At 48.1% G+C, this 14,751-nt stretch overlaps 1 protein-coding gene across 3 annotated transcripts in view; it reads right to left on the bottom strand.

Moving 5' to 3' along the window:
• Positions 1–136: 136 nt before the first annotated feature.
• The window catches only part of LOC121550885 (protein TANC2-like), an 86,660-nt gene continuing 72,045 nt past the window's right edge, over positions 137–14,751 (bottom strand). For 2 of the 3 annotated variants that reach the window (XM_045210950.1, XM_045210951.1), the window contains 14 exons: positions 14,372–14,703; positions 14,052–14,160; positions 13,812–13,934; positions 13,472–13,708; positions 13,065–13,250; positions 12,891–12,984; positions 10,312–10,445; positions 8,524–8,647; positions 8,107–8,282; positions 7,778–7,910; positions 6,169–6,260; positions 5,903–6,049; positions 4,807–4,907; positions 137–4,277 (listed from right to left, as the gene is read on the bottom strand). In XM_045210950.1, coding sequence (XP_045066885.1) covers positions 2,306–4,277; positions 4,807–4,907; positions 5,903–6,049; positions 6,169–6,260; positions 7,778–7,910; positions 8,107–8,282; positions 8,524–8,647; positions 10,312–10,445; positions 12,891–12,984; positions 13,065–13,250; positions 13,472–13,708; positions 13,812–13,934; positions 14,052–14,160; positions 14,372–14,703 — 3,960 coding nt within the window. In that variant the 3' untranslated portion in view covers positions 137–2,305. Of the gene's footprint in view, positions 4,278–4,806; positions 4,908–5,902; positions 6,050–6,168; positions 6,261–7,119; positions 7,150–7,777; positions 7,911–8,106; positions 8,283–8,523; positions 8,648–10,311; positions 10,446–12,890; positions 12,985–13,064; positions 13,251–13,471; positions 13,709–13,811; positions 13,935–14,051; positions 14,161–14,371; positions 14,704–14,751 lie in introns of all 3 variants that reach the window. The other variant, XM_045210949.1, reaches the window with a different exon arrangement.

Genomic DNA, 14,751 nt, shown 5'->3' with positions numbered 1-14,751 from the left:
TTTTTGGGTGTGCTTTGTTTGATATAGTCAAACATTATCTGTGTCAACATGTGTTTAAGTGGCGTCTGAGTTTAGGAGGCCCTTCGCCGATGATGGTGTGAACAAGCTAAAAGAAAAGTCAAGGAGCTGACACACATTGTTTTCTTTCTTTTCTTTGAAGTGGTAACTATTTTTAAATAAGTACATTTCCTCATACATACAGTTGATTGTACATTTTACAATCGCTTAACTGGGTTAAAAACGCATTCATGTTTCTTATTACCTTCTCGTTTCAAAATGCCACAACTCACATACAGACAATTTACAGAACTCTGCTCAGCAAGCCCAAAAAAAAACAGTAGAAAAAGGGGAAAATATTTGCCTTCTCCTTCCAAGATAAAAAAAAAAAAATGGCTGTTCCCCCGCTTCCCCCTCCAAATATTGATAAACTGCTATACAAACATGTTACAAATACATATTACCTGTTTATATCAGCATGGGAGTAAGCAGAGAACAAACATGCACTTCTATGCAGCTCAGCATGGACAGTTATTTACACTGGAACTATCAAAAAAAAAGTTCAAAATAAATGTTATATTATGCCTTAAGTCTTCCTTATCTTGGGAGTTAATCCGGACAGGAGAGGATATTGACTATAGGGATAAATCAGATGTAGGGTTAAACTTTGATAGACAAGAGATGCATCCAATCAACTGGTTCATTCATTTCCTTCAACGTCCTGGTTGGAGTGTTTATGAACCGATCGGAGAGGCTCCACTTATTACCAAACAAACCCCTCCAAACATAATCAAGCACACCAATACACAGTAAATAATTATACAAAAATAAATAAAAAAAAACTGTTTACCCTGGCATTAGCCCAAATGTTTGAAATTTTTAAGCAACAAATGACTGAGTAAAAAATACAAGAATGAAGACTACAGTAAATAAAAATGTAAACTTCACATAAGTGGTTCATTTGTTCTTGTAAGACAAGTATCCGTTTTCAGCTGATTGTTGTTCATACAAAGTGCCAGTAGGGGGTAAAGGGTATCACCAAACTGGTGGGTAAACTGCACTGTAATTGTGTTGCATTGACTTGCATCAAATCAAAGGTATGAAATCCATCACAATTGACAACCTTGTATAGATAGATCATAATCTAGTTCAACCATGTCATGTAGCCTAGCCTTGACACCACTTTCCTCAGTGTATTTTTTTAAACATCTAGTTTCATGAAAATGCACTGTAATAGAAAGTGTAACCAAAATGTAGACATTGGATGGTTCTGTACGTTTCTAAATATACAGGCTGACTACACAACAATTGATAATGCAGTTTACATCCTTAACCTAAATATTAGCTTTGGACCCATTTCTGTTCTATATTGAAGACACTACGTTTGACCACCTAAATTCCATTGTTTTATGGAAAGCATTTGGTGGATGGATAAAAATAGTCCTTCAATGACCACTTGGGTCATGTGTGCATGCTGCCAACATCTTTGACCCTTTAGTGGCCAAAACGGTGTATTACAGTGTTATGTTTGAATAACTGCAGCTTTGATTGGTAGAGATAATTCAACTGTAAAGGGAAACATTCAAGTTATTGGAAAATAAGAAATGCCCGTTTCCCAAAAGCTTCACAAAGCCTGCTGCATGTCACTTCTTGAGCAAAAAAACAACACAAAAGCAAAAAAAGTTAAAATACAATCCAAAATAATATATATAATGTATTTTACAAACATAACTTAAATGATAAATATTACTTTTTTTTTGCTTTTCCTATGTACAAGTATATTGACTCTTTTCAGTCATATTTACAGCAGAGGACCTGGTCATCTCGGTTAAGGGCGGCATTCTATTGAGTCGTTCTAAAGAAGGCATTGAGAGTTTGGATTCTCAACAGAGAAGTGCCCATGGCTTGGCTCTGACCATCCCAGGACAGGCATTCAGGGGCAGGGAGAAAACGGCAGGCAGCAGTCTCCCCTGCTTGAGATCTGGTCAGGGTGGGCGTGTGTGTGTGGCATTAGTCCTCCTACTGACTCTTCCAACAGACTCAAGTTCCTAAAGTTGTGGATCATCCCTGCCCCCTCCACTTTGACTATACAAACTCCAAAATATTCTGGAGTACTGGAGGTGTTGGATTCACCTGGCAAACTGCAGTTTAGTAAATGGCTGTGTAGGATAGAGGCAAAGAAGATGCATGGGAGGAGAGTTTATATGTGTGTTTGTCTGCAGTAGTGTTTCCTTCCCAGTCTCATCACATACCCTTGGGGTTGTCTCTAAGTCATTCCTTATCAGTCCTCCTCTCCCTCAGTCCCTCCCTACACGTTTGACTCCACGAAAGGTCTCTTTGGTTTGATAGGGGACGTGGGGCCCTGCCTGTCCCTGGAGTGCTGCATGTACTCGCTGTCCTGGTAGGCCTGGGCCACAGGCAGCGTCCGGGCCACCTTGACGTCTGGGTAGGTGGGTGCCTGGCTCACGCGGCCCATACCGTCCCGCGAGCCGTTAGCTGGCGGCTGGTAGTAGTCATTGTCCAGGAGGTGTCCATTGTGGGCATTGTTGGTGCGGTTGTAGTAGGCGATGTGTCCCAGGCTGGGCTGTTGGCTGTAGCCATGCTGAGGGCCCATGTTCCCTGGAGACGTGGCGGGGCTGGTCACCACCGTGTCCAGGGAAGAGATGGCCCAGGAGCGCCCTATTGTCTGCGGTTGCGGTGGCTGTGGCAGGTACTGGTGAGTTCGCGCTGTCTTGTCGACAACGCCCATGAAAGGTGTGTTTCTGGAGCGGAGTGCCTTGTCTGGGTACGTCCCTCCCACCACCCTCATGTCGCTGCCCTGCGGTGGGGAGACAGGCGAGAGGTCGTCGCAGTAAACACTACCATCCTCATATGACAGTTGTAAAGGGATTTCCATCTGCTGGGCCGAGGTGGAGCCCCGGAAGCCTGGGGCTAGATTAGCTGCGGAGACCCCACCCAGGCTGGTGTTGGAGGGGGAGAAGCGGAGGCCTACACTCTGGGAGTGCATGAGAGGCCGGGGAGTGGGTGCGTGTTGCTTTGGCTCTGCGCTGGTGGCACTGACAGGTCGGCGCAGGCCGTGGGGGTTCTCTGGTGATCCCAGTGCTGCCTGGTGCTCCATCTCTATCTCCATCTCCATCTGAGGTGAGACAGGGTAGTACGCTGCCGACTGGCTGCGGCTGATCTGGGGGGCCTGGCCGTAGCGCGGACCTCCAGGCCGGTAAGCTGAGGAAGGCCGCTGGGGAAGCTCGTCCTCCATGGGGACCATCTGGATCCCACCGATGCCACCATGTTGGTACAGTGCTCCTGCACCGAGGCTGGCCTGCACCTGCAGCGTGGGCCTCCCCTCCAGGGCACTGGGGTATATATTCACCCCGTCCCCCAGCTCGACCAGGTCGGGGGGGAGGCGGGTGCTCATGGAGTGGGCCATCTGGCTGTAGGCACTGGTGCCCAGCACAGCACTGGAGTGCACGGCGGAGCTGGGCTGGTTGGTGCGTACTATCTGGGCCTTGGCAGGCTGCAGCCACTGTCCCTGCTGGGGAGGCTGCTGCTGAGAGGGCAGCTGGAAGGAGCGCTGGCTGCTCATCTTGGATAGCGGAGACTTGGGCCGGCCAGGTATCTGCTCTGACTGGTAGCGGGCTGAGGCCGACTGCGGCCGGTACAGACCTCCTCCGCTCTCTGAGGTGGGGCTGGCGCGGTACTGGGGCCCCCGGCGGAGAGGCGAAGGTGGTGGGCTGAAGTTGTACGACGTAGAGGAAGCCTGGTGGGCTGGGGAGGTGTGCGGGGGGCTGGGCCGGTAGTGGGAGCTCTGGTGCGTCGGGGAAAGTGACGGGGAGGTGGACTGGTAGCCTTGGCGCGTGGGGGAGGACATGGAATGGGGGCTGGGGTGCAGCTCGAAAGCCTGGCCCATGGAGGGGCCTCCGGAGAGGTAGGGCGAGTTGCGGTGGCCGGGGGAGGGGGGCAGGCTCTGGATGAGGGGCAGGCCAGAGGGGCTGGAGCGGGGCTCAGGAGCCATGCCCATGGGGAGGCTCTCCAGGTCCTGCTCCAGGTAGTCCTCTTCAAACAGGTCCTGCACTGGCTCCATGTCCTCCAGGCGGGGCATCAGGGACTGGGGAGGGGGCGGGGCCTGCTCTCTAGGAGGGGACGGGAGAGGGTCCAGCTCCTGTTGCTCCTCGAACTGAAGACACTCCTCCTCCACCCTCTGCAGCAGGCGCTGGATCTCCCGGTTGTTGGGGCAAAGGAGGGTGGCCTCATTCAGGTCCTCCAGGGCTGCATGGAACTGCCTGTGAGGTGGATACACAAGGAGGTGAAGAGAGGAATATCAAGAGAGAAAAGAGGGGGATTGAGAAAGAAGAGAACGCATTATGAGGGAGGAGCAGGAGAGGTGGAGTGGGCACAGATGAGCATGACAAAGCATGAAACCAAAGACAGTGAGGGAGTAGCATGTGGTCAAAATGACAACACCACAACTGCTCAAACTACTTGCCCTCACATAGTAGTCAGACAAAGTAGTCTTACGCTAAAACATCAAAAAATGAGCCATGACTATGAGCAGGAGAATGAACAAGTCATAGGACTAAGGGGATACATGATGTGTAAGCAGACATAAAAACCAATGAACATGACATAGGGTGAAAAACATGGCCAAAATGCTCATGAACCTTGCTCTATTACGTCCCCCTGTAGTCATCGGTCTACAGCGCATTGGAAACCTGGTGATCATGTGACATGAGCGGGCCCAATTGGATCCTAAGGCTGAGCGCACTCTGTGTTAGGCCTCCGCCTCCCTGTACTCCCCGTCGCTACGGTTACCTGCTGCTGCGCTTGGCACGGGCTCTGGCGTAAAAGGCCTCGTACGATTTGGATTTCAACTCTAGCGCCTTGGTAGCAAACTCCTCAGCCATCCCAAAGTCCTGCAAGCAACAACAGCAACAGGGCCGACAGTCATTCACAGAGCCACGCGTGGATCGGTACATGAGTCAGAAATGAGTCAGAGGTGAGTCATACATGAGTCAAAAATTAGTCAAGAGATGAATGGATAAAAGCTTAAAGATGAGTTGTACAAATAACCATGTACAGAGTCAAACATGAGTCATATGAGAGTCATTCAGGAGTCTTGTCTCAGTCATACATAGAACCATACAGAGTAATACAGAAGTGAATAACTGAGTCGATGAGATCGATGGAAACTTGGGTTCAGACAGAGAAAAAAACTGAAAGACAAATGGGTGACACAATACATGAGACCATACACGACTCCATGACGAAACCATGTACATTTAGCAATTAAAAACATTGATATGAACACACAAAGGACACAGACTTTCAGAGACACACAAACACAAAAGACAAACACACATTCACACACACAGAAACCGCTGTTGCACTGCTCTGTCATTAGAACCTTGCCTGGACACTATAGCCCTGACCCAGACCAACCTCCCCTTGCACCCTCTCTAAAGTTACCAGAGGTACAAACCAAAACAAAGCAAACTATAAGCGGGAATGGAAGATGCAGGGATATGGGCCTAGGTTAGATGAGCTGAGGGAGATTTACCTTCAGCTAGAAATGAAGTCTGATCTACTGTACATTGTTGCACAATGATATTGCTGTCATCAATTTTTGAAACCAATATTTTTATACTGCTTAAATCCATGTTTTCATTTTATCATGATCAGAGGTGCTAAATATTTTTGTATGGGTCGTTGTTTGTAAGCACAATGAACAAGCATACATCCCAATGAGGGATAATAACGTGATTTTGTATTGTAATGTCTTGGTAAACCTTGCAGATGGTAATGCTGTGAGTGTAAGCAAAAAAAAGCAGCTCCAGTCACAGCCAGGTGGGGTGAGGGGATAGAGGAGGACACGGAGGTTATTTAGGTGGTGCAGTGGGGTGTCACTCACGTTCATTTTCCTCCGGCAGCGGGACAGGTTGAGGAGGAGGGACACCTTGAGCTCTCTGAAGGTCTTGAGGTCCTCGCTGAAGCCCTCGCGGGGGAACTTCTTTAAGGCGTACTGGTACCGCTGGGCAGCCTCCTTCACTTTACCTTTCTACAGGATGGGTAGAAGAAAAAACCCTCAGAAAGGAGAGAGACTTGCATGGTTTGGCACCACAACAGTGACCCTCAATGACCACTGTGCTATTTTGCTATATTCTAGGAAGGGCTGACCTTGTAGAAGCCATCTCCTTCCTCTATGAGCTTGCTGAGCAGGACGATCATGATGTCGGGTTTGGAGGTGGCCATGGCCCAGGTGGCCGGACCTGGTGGAAGACAGCAGGGGGCATGATGTGTAACGGGGAGTGGCCGGAGGAGGGTGGCGTTGACAGGAAGAGGTGGCGTGTCTCAGAGTAAAAGGGCCGACAATGAGAAGGACAGACAAAGGAGTAGGCTGAAGTTGCCTCTAGATGCTGATCTAAGGTCTGTTTTGTTTTTCCCTCCAGTAATGGTTTAAGTTAGCATTTGGAGAGAGTAAACTGATCCTAGATCTGTAGGTAGGGGCAACTTCACCTCGGAGTGGAGCGAAACCAGTTGAGAGGTCGAGATGACGATGAAGCTGTACCCGAGATAAATATGGCGTGACTTACTGAGACAGACAGGTTTGGGGTTTCTTTGCCTCTGCATGGGCCATTTAAGCACTCAGCTAACAGATGGATACATAGATATTGACCTCATACCTGGTGCAGGAAGGATCTGACTCAAGTACAGAATCAGTAATTTAATCTCTAGTAAAGAAAACTATCAACTTATTTATGTGCCAATGCCAATCTCACCCAACATGAATACACAATAATGCCTCATTATTAGCCAGAGTTATTCTGTGTTATTCTGCATGCTATGTGTAGGGGGGACAGGCAAGCACAAGCCATGCCAGAGCAGAGGGGGTTCACATATGCATTTATGGCTTCCCACCAGCAGGGGGAATGCATGGACTGTGGGCCTTGTTGTGGTGTTTGTGTCACAATCTCTTTTATCGGGCAGTGGATGACTTGGATGGTTAGCTTACTTCACAAAACCACAAAGGCCACATATAAAGAGAAAGGAGGGTTAAAAAAGAGGACGAGCGAGTGAGAGAGTGAGAGCAGAGATATATATATAGAGAGAGGGCAAACTGTGTGTTACCTCGGGGTCGACTGGGAAGAGTCTGATATCCTGATTACGGAGAGGGGGCGGAGCCAGGGTTATGAGTGACAGGTTAGAGAAGGGAGTTAGGTGTGTGAAATGAGAGGAAATGTAATGGAACCAACCCAATAAGAGGAAACAAAAGAGAGAGTGTGTGTGTGAAGGTGAGCGAGAACAAGTGAAAAGTGAGTTAGTAGGGAGGAGGGAGTGAGTGAGATGAAGAAAATAACAGAAAGAGGCAAAAGTGAGAAGCTGTGGCCAAAAAGGTGTGTCAGCAAAAGAAAAAAAGTGCAACAGCAATGCCAGCAGCAGTAGGAGCAGAGGGAGGGGCCTCACATCCACCATTATAAGCATGGTGGAAACAGAGGAGGGGGTTAGTGGGGACTGGGGAGGAAGACATGGACTAGCCTTGGGGAGCACCAAACCACTTAGGGAAGAGATTCAGGCAGTAGTTGACAACATTCTAGGAGTCAATGGCCACTATAGTCCAACCAATGGGAAACACCACTATACTTAAAATAACTATCACTGACTAAGGTTGTAGCTAAACCACTGAAGCTAATGTAGAACAATATTGCAAAATTAGAACAGACAGTCCTATATACCAGTGTTTTTAAATCTCTGTGTGTGTGACCAGTGATCTCTAGTCAATTCGTACCCATCTTGGCTCCCTTCTTCAGCAGAGCCACCACCACAGAGGTGTTCCTGCAGCCCACGGCCCGGTCCAGAGGTCGCATCCCACTGTAGTCCACATGCTCTATCATCGCCCCGTGGTCCACCAGATACTGCACCTGGAGACAGACGGGGGAATAAGAGAGGGAAGATGGGAGTTAAAGGATGAGGAAAATTTGATGGAAAAAGGAAGGAGAGAAAGGGCAGAAGAGCATTCTACCTTTTGGTACTTATTCCAATCAACAAAAGTGAAACCCATCTCTGTGCTGCACTGCCATGGGGAGGTCATCAACGTGGTGACCAGCGACCACTTACCACTTCTGAGTCTCCGTAGAAGGCGGCCAGGTCCAGGGGGGTGCGTCCACTCTTATCGGCGTGGGCGGTGGCCGCGCCCCTCTCCACCAGGCAACGCACCAATGGCAGGTGGCCCTTCAGACACGCCCAGCTCAGAGCAGTCAGGCCCTCCTTGTCCATCAGGGCCAGAGACGCACCTGCAAGAGGGGGTTAGAGGTCATGTTTTCATGGCAACCAGGGTCATAACATGGCCACTTAGCAGCTGTTTTTGTCCATTACTAAATACTAAACATACTTTATGCCTTTGCTACATGTTGCCCATGTGGAAGTCAAACCAACACTTTTGCAGTTGCCTTTGCACTTTTACACTAGGTACTCTGAACCAATGAGAGTAGTAGAGTGGGTGGTGGTGATGTTGAGGGTGAACTGAACTCTGACCTTGTGCCAGTAGGAACTCTGCTGTGCTGAGGTGGCCCTCTGAGGAGGCCATCATGAGGGGCGTGCGGCCCTGCTTGTCTGCCATGTTGACGTCAGCTCCGTGGTTCAACAGCAGGTCGACTATCTGAGGAGGAAGAAACAAAATCGTATGTAAACTCAGCTAAAAAATAAACTGCCCTTTTTCAACACCCTGTCTTTGAAAAAGATAATTCGTAAAAATCCAAATAACTTCACAGATCTTAATTGTAAAGGGTTTAAACACTGTTTCCCATGCTTGTTCAATGAACCATAAACAATTAATGAACATGCACCTGTGGAACGGTCGTTAAGACACTAACAGCTTACAGACGGTAGGCAATTAAGGTCACAGTTATGAAAACTTAGGACACTAAAGAGGCCTTTCTACTGACTCTGAAAAACACCAAAAGAAAGATGCCCATGATCCCTGCTCATCTGCGTGAACGTGCCTTAGGCATGCTGCAAGGAGGCATGAGGACTGCAGATGTGGCCAGGGCAATAAATTGCAATGTCCGTACTGTGAGACGCCTAAGACAGCGCTACAGGAAGACAGGACGGACAGCTGATCATCCTCGCAGTGGCAGACCACGTGTAACAACACCTGCACAGGATCGGCACATCCGAACATCACACCTGCGTGACAGGTACAGGATGGCAACAACAACTGCCCGAGTTACACCAGGAACGCACAATCCCTCCATCAGTGCTCAGACTGTCCGCAATAGGCTGAAAGAGGCTGGACTGAGGGCTTGTAGGCCTGTTGTAAGGCAGGTCCTCACCAGACATCACCGGCAACAACGTCGCCTATGGGCATAAACCCACCGTCGCTGGACCAGACAGGACTGGCAAAAAGTGCTCTTCACTGACGAGTCACAGTTTTGTCTCACCAGGGGTGATGGTCGGATTCGCGTTTATCGTCGAAGGAATGAGTGTTACATCGAGGCCTGTACTCTGGAGCGGGATCGATTTGGAGGTGGAGGGTCCGTCATGGTCTGGGGCGGTGTGTCACAGCATCATCAGACTGAGCTTGTTGTCATTGCAGGCAATCTCAACGCTGTGCGTTACAGGGAAGACATCCTCCTCCCTCATGTGGTACCCTTCCTGCAGGCTCATCCTGACATGACCCTCCAGCATGACAATGCCACCAGCCATACTGCTCGTTCTGTGCGTGATTTCCTGCAAGACAGGAATGTCAGTGTTCCGCCATGGCCAGTGAAGAGCCCGGATCTCAATCCCATTGAGCACGTCTGGGACCTGTTGGATCGGAGGGTGAGGGCTAAGGCCATTCCCCCCAGAAATGTCTGGGAACTTGCAGGTGCCGTGGTGGAAGAGTGGGGTAACATCTCACAGCAAGAACTGGCAAATCTGGTGCAGTCCATGAGGAGGAGATGCACTGCAGTACTTAATGCAGCTGGTGGCCACACCAGATACTGACTGTTACTTTAGATTTTGACCCCCCCCCCCCCTTTGTTAAGGGACACATTATTAAATTTATGTTAGTCACGTCTGTGGAACTTGTTCAGTTTATGTCTCAGTTGTTGAATCTTGTTATGTTCATACAAATATTTACATATGTTATGTTTGCTGAAAATAAACGCAGTTGACAGTGAGAGGACGTTTCTTTTTTTGCTGAGTTTAGCTACGTTAGTATTTTTAGTCACCATTGTTCTCTATCATTGCCAGTACTGTATTTTAATGTTTGAAATTCAAGTTGTATGGCTTTGTGACTTCAAATAATAACGTGTGAGAAATTCAAAAGTTCCCACCCACCTGCCAATGTCCCTGGCGCACAGCGCTGAAGAGAGGCACGATGCCCCGGCGGTTAGGCTGTCCCACCGCTGCCCCCTGTTCCAACAGCAGCCTGCACACATCCAGCTTCCCCCTGCTTGCTGCTGCCGTCAGAGCTACAGGGAGAGTGGGGGAAGCGAGGGTCAGTGAGGGTAAAAGCATTCGACAGACTTTGACACAGCCATACATAGGGCTGTGGCGGTCACAAAATTTCGTCAGCCGGTGATTGTCAAGCAAATAACTGTCGGTCTCACGGTAATTGACTGTTAATTAACATAAACACATTTAGCATCTCCTGGCTTCCACACATAGCCTACAAGCCACTGATGCAGACCTTTGGAACATCTAAATTTTAAAAAGTCTAATAAATCCATGTAATATAGCCTACACCTTCACAATAAATCCATTATTTATTTTAGACAGGTCTAAAGAAACATGATATGAAGAAAATGTAGTCTATTTCAGAAGAACAGAATAGCATACTCTTGTGTTGTCCTTATGTTAGGTCCTGATCTGGCTATGCCATATGGCTGTGGGCTACACTAGTTCATTTAGCAGACAAGATTTGCTTAGAATTCCGTGGCATTATTTTAGAAAATGTTATAGTTTGAAGAATACAATTGAACAAAGCTGGATAAAATATAAATTATATTTTCTCCAAACGATTTGAGGGAGTGCGCACATGCGGCTATTCTGTGTTGAGAGGTTAACAAAGAAATAGGCACTCCTATATGCTTAATTTAGAGTTACTAATGTAACTTTAGTTGTTATACAAAAGTTGGGCTATATGTTTTCATTTTTAATACATTGTAAGGCTGCATGATGCGACTCTAATGATGATTTGAAAAAAGTCGCTTGAAAGGCAAGAGCTCTGCTTAGTTTTTTGCGCAGGCTGTACACACTTCATCAGTCTCTCAGTCACAATTTGACAAGCACTTGATAATGCCTCGAATTTACCGGCGGCATCCCCTTTGTGTGGCCATAATGCACCCTACATTTTTTTTGCAGCCCTTCTCCCCGGAGTAATGCCTGCTCCGAAGCACCTATCATCTCACTCACACGGCTCTCCATCACGTGATCGGGTCTTTCTCACAGGCTACAAGTGAAGACAGACACATTGCGAGCGTCCTTATCCAATTCCCAGGAGCATATTGAAGATATTGGAAGAACTGTCCACATTTACTTTTCGTCAGCCAACAAGATGAGTAGGCCTAACGAACAGCAAAAGCACTAGCCTATGTCAATCTACTATCCCCCATAGTACAAAAGTCAACCTATTCTATTCTGTGCAAGAAATAAATATTCCAAACATAGTCTGGGACAGTTGTGGGATGCGATAGATCTCAAATTAATACAACCACTAGCATCAAAAAAACTTTTTTACGCAATGAGGCTGACGCAACAGATCAGAACGTTTAGCTTAAAATGTTGATAAACTATTAGGCTATTTCTTCACATTATAAGCGCAGCAATGCGCACACGGCAGTAGGCTCTAAGCGCAAATTTTCCATTAGCGGGAAAACACCATTATCAAAAGTGACCGATTATGCATGTAATGCGATTATGCATGTCATGTTTTATTATAAAGGTGCATTTTTATGGTGGAAATTATCTTCCCCAAACTTGAAACTCACATGCCAGTTAGGCTCTACACCTGTTGTAAAGCGGATTTATGTGCTTCATTTTAAGAAGTTATTTGGCCAATTTAGTTGTGACACAAACCTTATCAAAACACATAGGCCTATGGGCTAGGCTACATGAGGTATGCGACTATGATTCAGAAAAGCCACAAAAAAAGGCATTGTTTCTTGCCTTAAGCTGGGCATCATTCACAAGTGATAATATATCATTCACAAGTGATAGGGTAATATTGTCACCCATCAGATTATTCTTGATTTAATATTGTCTTTACATATACTAAATAATGTATATGTATGAAATTTGTTTTGATTTAGAATGGACCATTATCATGCACCTGTCTCGAAACAGGGGCAGGGGAAAAAATACATGTCATCTCTGCACTTAAATAGCGAATGGAGGACGCTTTTCCTGTGGTTCATTTTCATGCCAGCCAGGTAGACTATACTCCTGTTGTAAAGATAAGCAATGTGCTTTATATTTGCTTAATATTAAGGAAGTTGAGAAATAAATATAGTAGGCCTGGCCTATAGAAAGCTGATGGGTTCCTCCTCTTTTTAATAGAGGCCATCACTCTGTTTTCTCACGCAATTGCATAGCCTATAGAAATGTTGCGCAACATGAGCTCATGGGCTCTCATGAAGTGTTTGATTAGATTTTCGATTAGATTTTAATTGATGTCAGAGTGATTAGAGGGACAATCGAGTGCTGAGTACCAGGCAGTTAGCATGTTTGGTAGACTACTAATGACCATCAGCTACTACTGACCATCAGCAGCATCAGAGCTTGGAGAAGCCTAATTACCGTGACTAAACGGTCACGTGGAATTTGACTGCTTTCATGACTTGTGACCGCTAGTGTCGCGGTAATACGGTCACCGCAACAGCCCTAGCCATACACAAACACACCAAAATAACACGTACCAGTCTCTCCCCAGAGTGTGTCAAAGTTGTTGATCTGTGCTCGCTCCTCCTCCTCCTCGTCCTTCTCTGGCAGGTCCAATAGGTAAGAGGCGATCTGTACAGGAGGCAACATTCAGACTTAGTGTGTGTACGGTATGTGTGTTTGTGTGTGTGTGTGTGTGCACGTGCGTGTACCTCTGTGTATCCCATGCTGGCCCCTGCTATAAGGGCCTGCTGGACAGCGTGACTCTTGGTGAAGGCTCCTTGGGGCTGTCCATCAGGATTCCAGTCACTCTGCACCAGGAACTTGACCACCTGCAGGTGTCCTCGCAGTGCAGCGTGCACCAGCGCACACTGACCCTTCTTGTCGAGGTGGTCCACCTACACACAGGAAGAGAGAGAGGGTCACTATACACATGCATACACACAGACATCACACGCAGACACTGTTCAAAAATACCTATTGGTAAGTTTTGCCCAGTAGGTGACACCATGGCTGGCAGAGAGTTCTATTGTGTTGTGTAAATGCATCATAATGCTGTTGTAATAAACCTCAATGGCCAAAGTGACAGTATGCACAGTTGTGGTGGTTGGTTCCTGACCTTGGCCTTGCAGGCGCAGAGCGCGGTGACAATGGGCAGGTGTCCAGCGGCGGCGGCGTAGCCCAGCGGGGTGAGGCCGCTGTCCGACTCCCCGTCTACGTGCGCTCCGTTCTCCAGCAGCAGGCCGGCTGTCTCAGCGTAACCCAGGTGGGCGTGGACACACAGCACTGGGGCGTTGTGCAGAACCTCCGAACGGTAGTTAACATTGGCTCCGCCCAGGACCAACAAACGGCTCACCTAGAGGGAGGAGACTAGTGTCAAACATATCACCAATACACCAAACATCTAATGCAATAGTGCTTTGGTTAGGCCACTGCTGGTGTGAGTGTGTGTCCAGTACCTTGATGTTGGGTGTGTAGAGGTTCCTCAGTGAGGCCAGAGCAGTGGAGAGCCCCTCTGTGCTGTAAGAGACCCACAGCCCCTGCAGGACAGACGAGGAGACCCCAACCTTCTTACTCAGGCCCTGTGGAGAAGATAACAGTAATATCAACAACAATGTTACTGCACAGTGGGTAGAAGCTGTAGACCCAGATGTTGGAGGTGTGCTTGTGTGCTGAGTTGTGTGGTGGTGTGTCGTTACCTTGAAGATGTGTGCTTTGAGGATGTGGTGGCCCAGCTCGATGGTCTGCTGCCGGTTCAGTTTGCCCTCCTGACGTGAGAACCAGAAGGCCAGGAGCGTGTGGCCACTCCTACAGTCACAGAGAGATAGAGGAGGAGAAGAAGGGATGAAGAAAAGAGTGAGAGTGGAGAAAGACAGATGTAGAGAGAGGGAGAGAAATTTAATGAGAAAGAAGAACAGAAAGCTCCACAAATTCAAGCTGTAAACATTGATGTTCCAGGTACACACTGGCTTTGCAGAGGGTCTCGTTTGTTCCTCTCAGTGGATCAGTGTTTCCCTACCTTGGGTCACAGAGGAACTTGGTCTTCTCCCCATCCTCCCTCCAGATGAGCCACTCCCTGAAGGAGGGGTGTGTGAACATACGCGTTCCGTCCCTCCTCCGCACCAGGAAGGGTGACAGCAGCTCCAGTCTCCCCTGGAAGTCCTCCCAGTCCAGGGCGGGGCCTCGCACGGCACCAGCGTTCACCGCCCCGTACGCCTGCTCGTCCGTGAGGGGGTGGAGGGAGGCCACGGCCACGTTGAGCAGGGGGAGGGCACGCTCAAAGGACGACTGGGTGGGGAAACGCATGTTGAGCTGCAGAAGGTACACCTCAGCCAGGCTCACCGGCACCACCTGTGGGGGAGACATGGAGAAACACCTCGGGTCAGTTTTGTAACGAAA

Source organism: Coregonus clupeaformis, chromosome 35 (assembly GCF_020615455.1).
Source record: "Coregonus clupeaformis isolate EN_2021a chromosome 35, ASM2061545v1, whole genome shotgun sequence".
Taxonomy (NCBI): domain Eukaryota; kingdom Metazoa; phylum Chordata; class Actinopteri; order Salmoniformes; family Salmonidae; genus Coregonus; species Coregonus clupeaformis.
The sequence above is the reverse complement of the archived record's forward strand: the minus strand, read 5'-3'. Positions and strand labels throughout refer to the sequence as shown.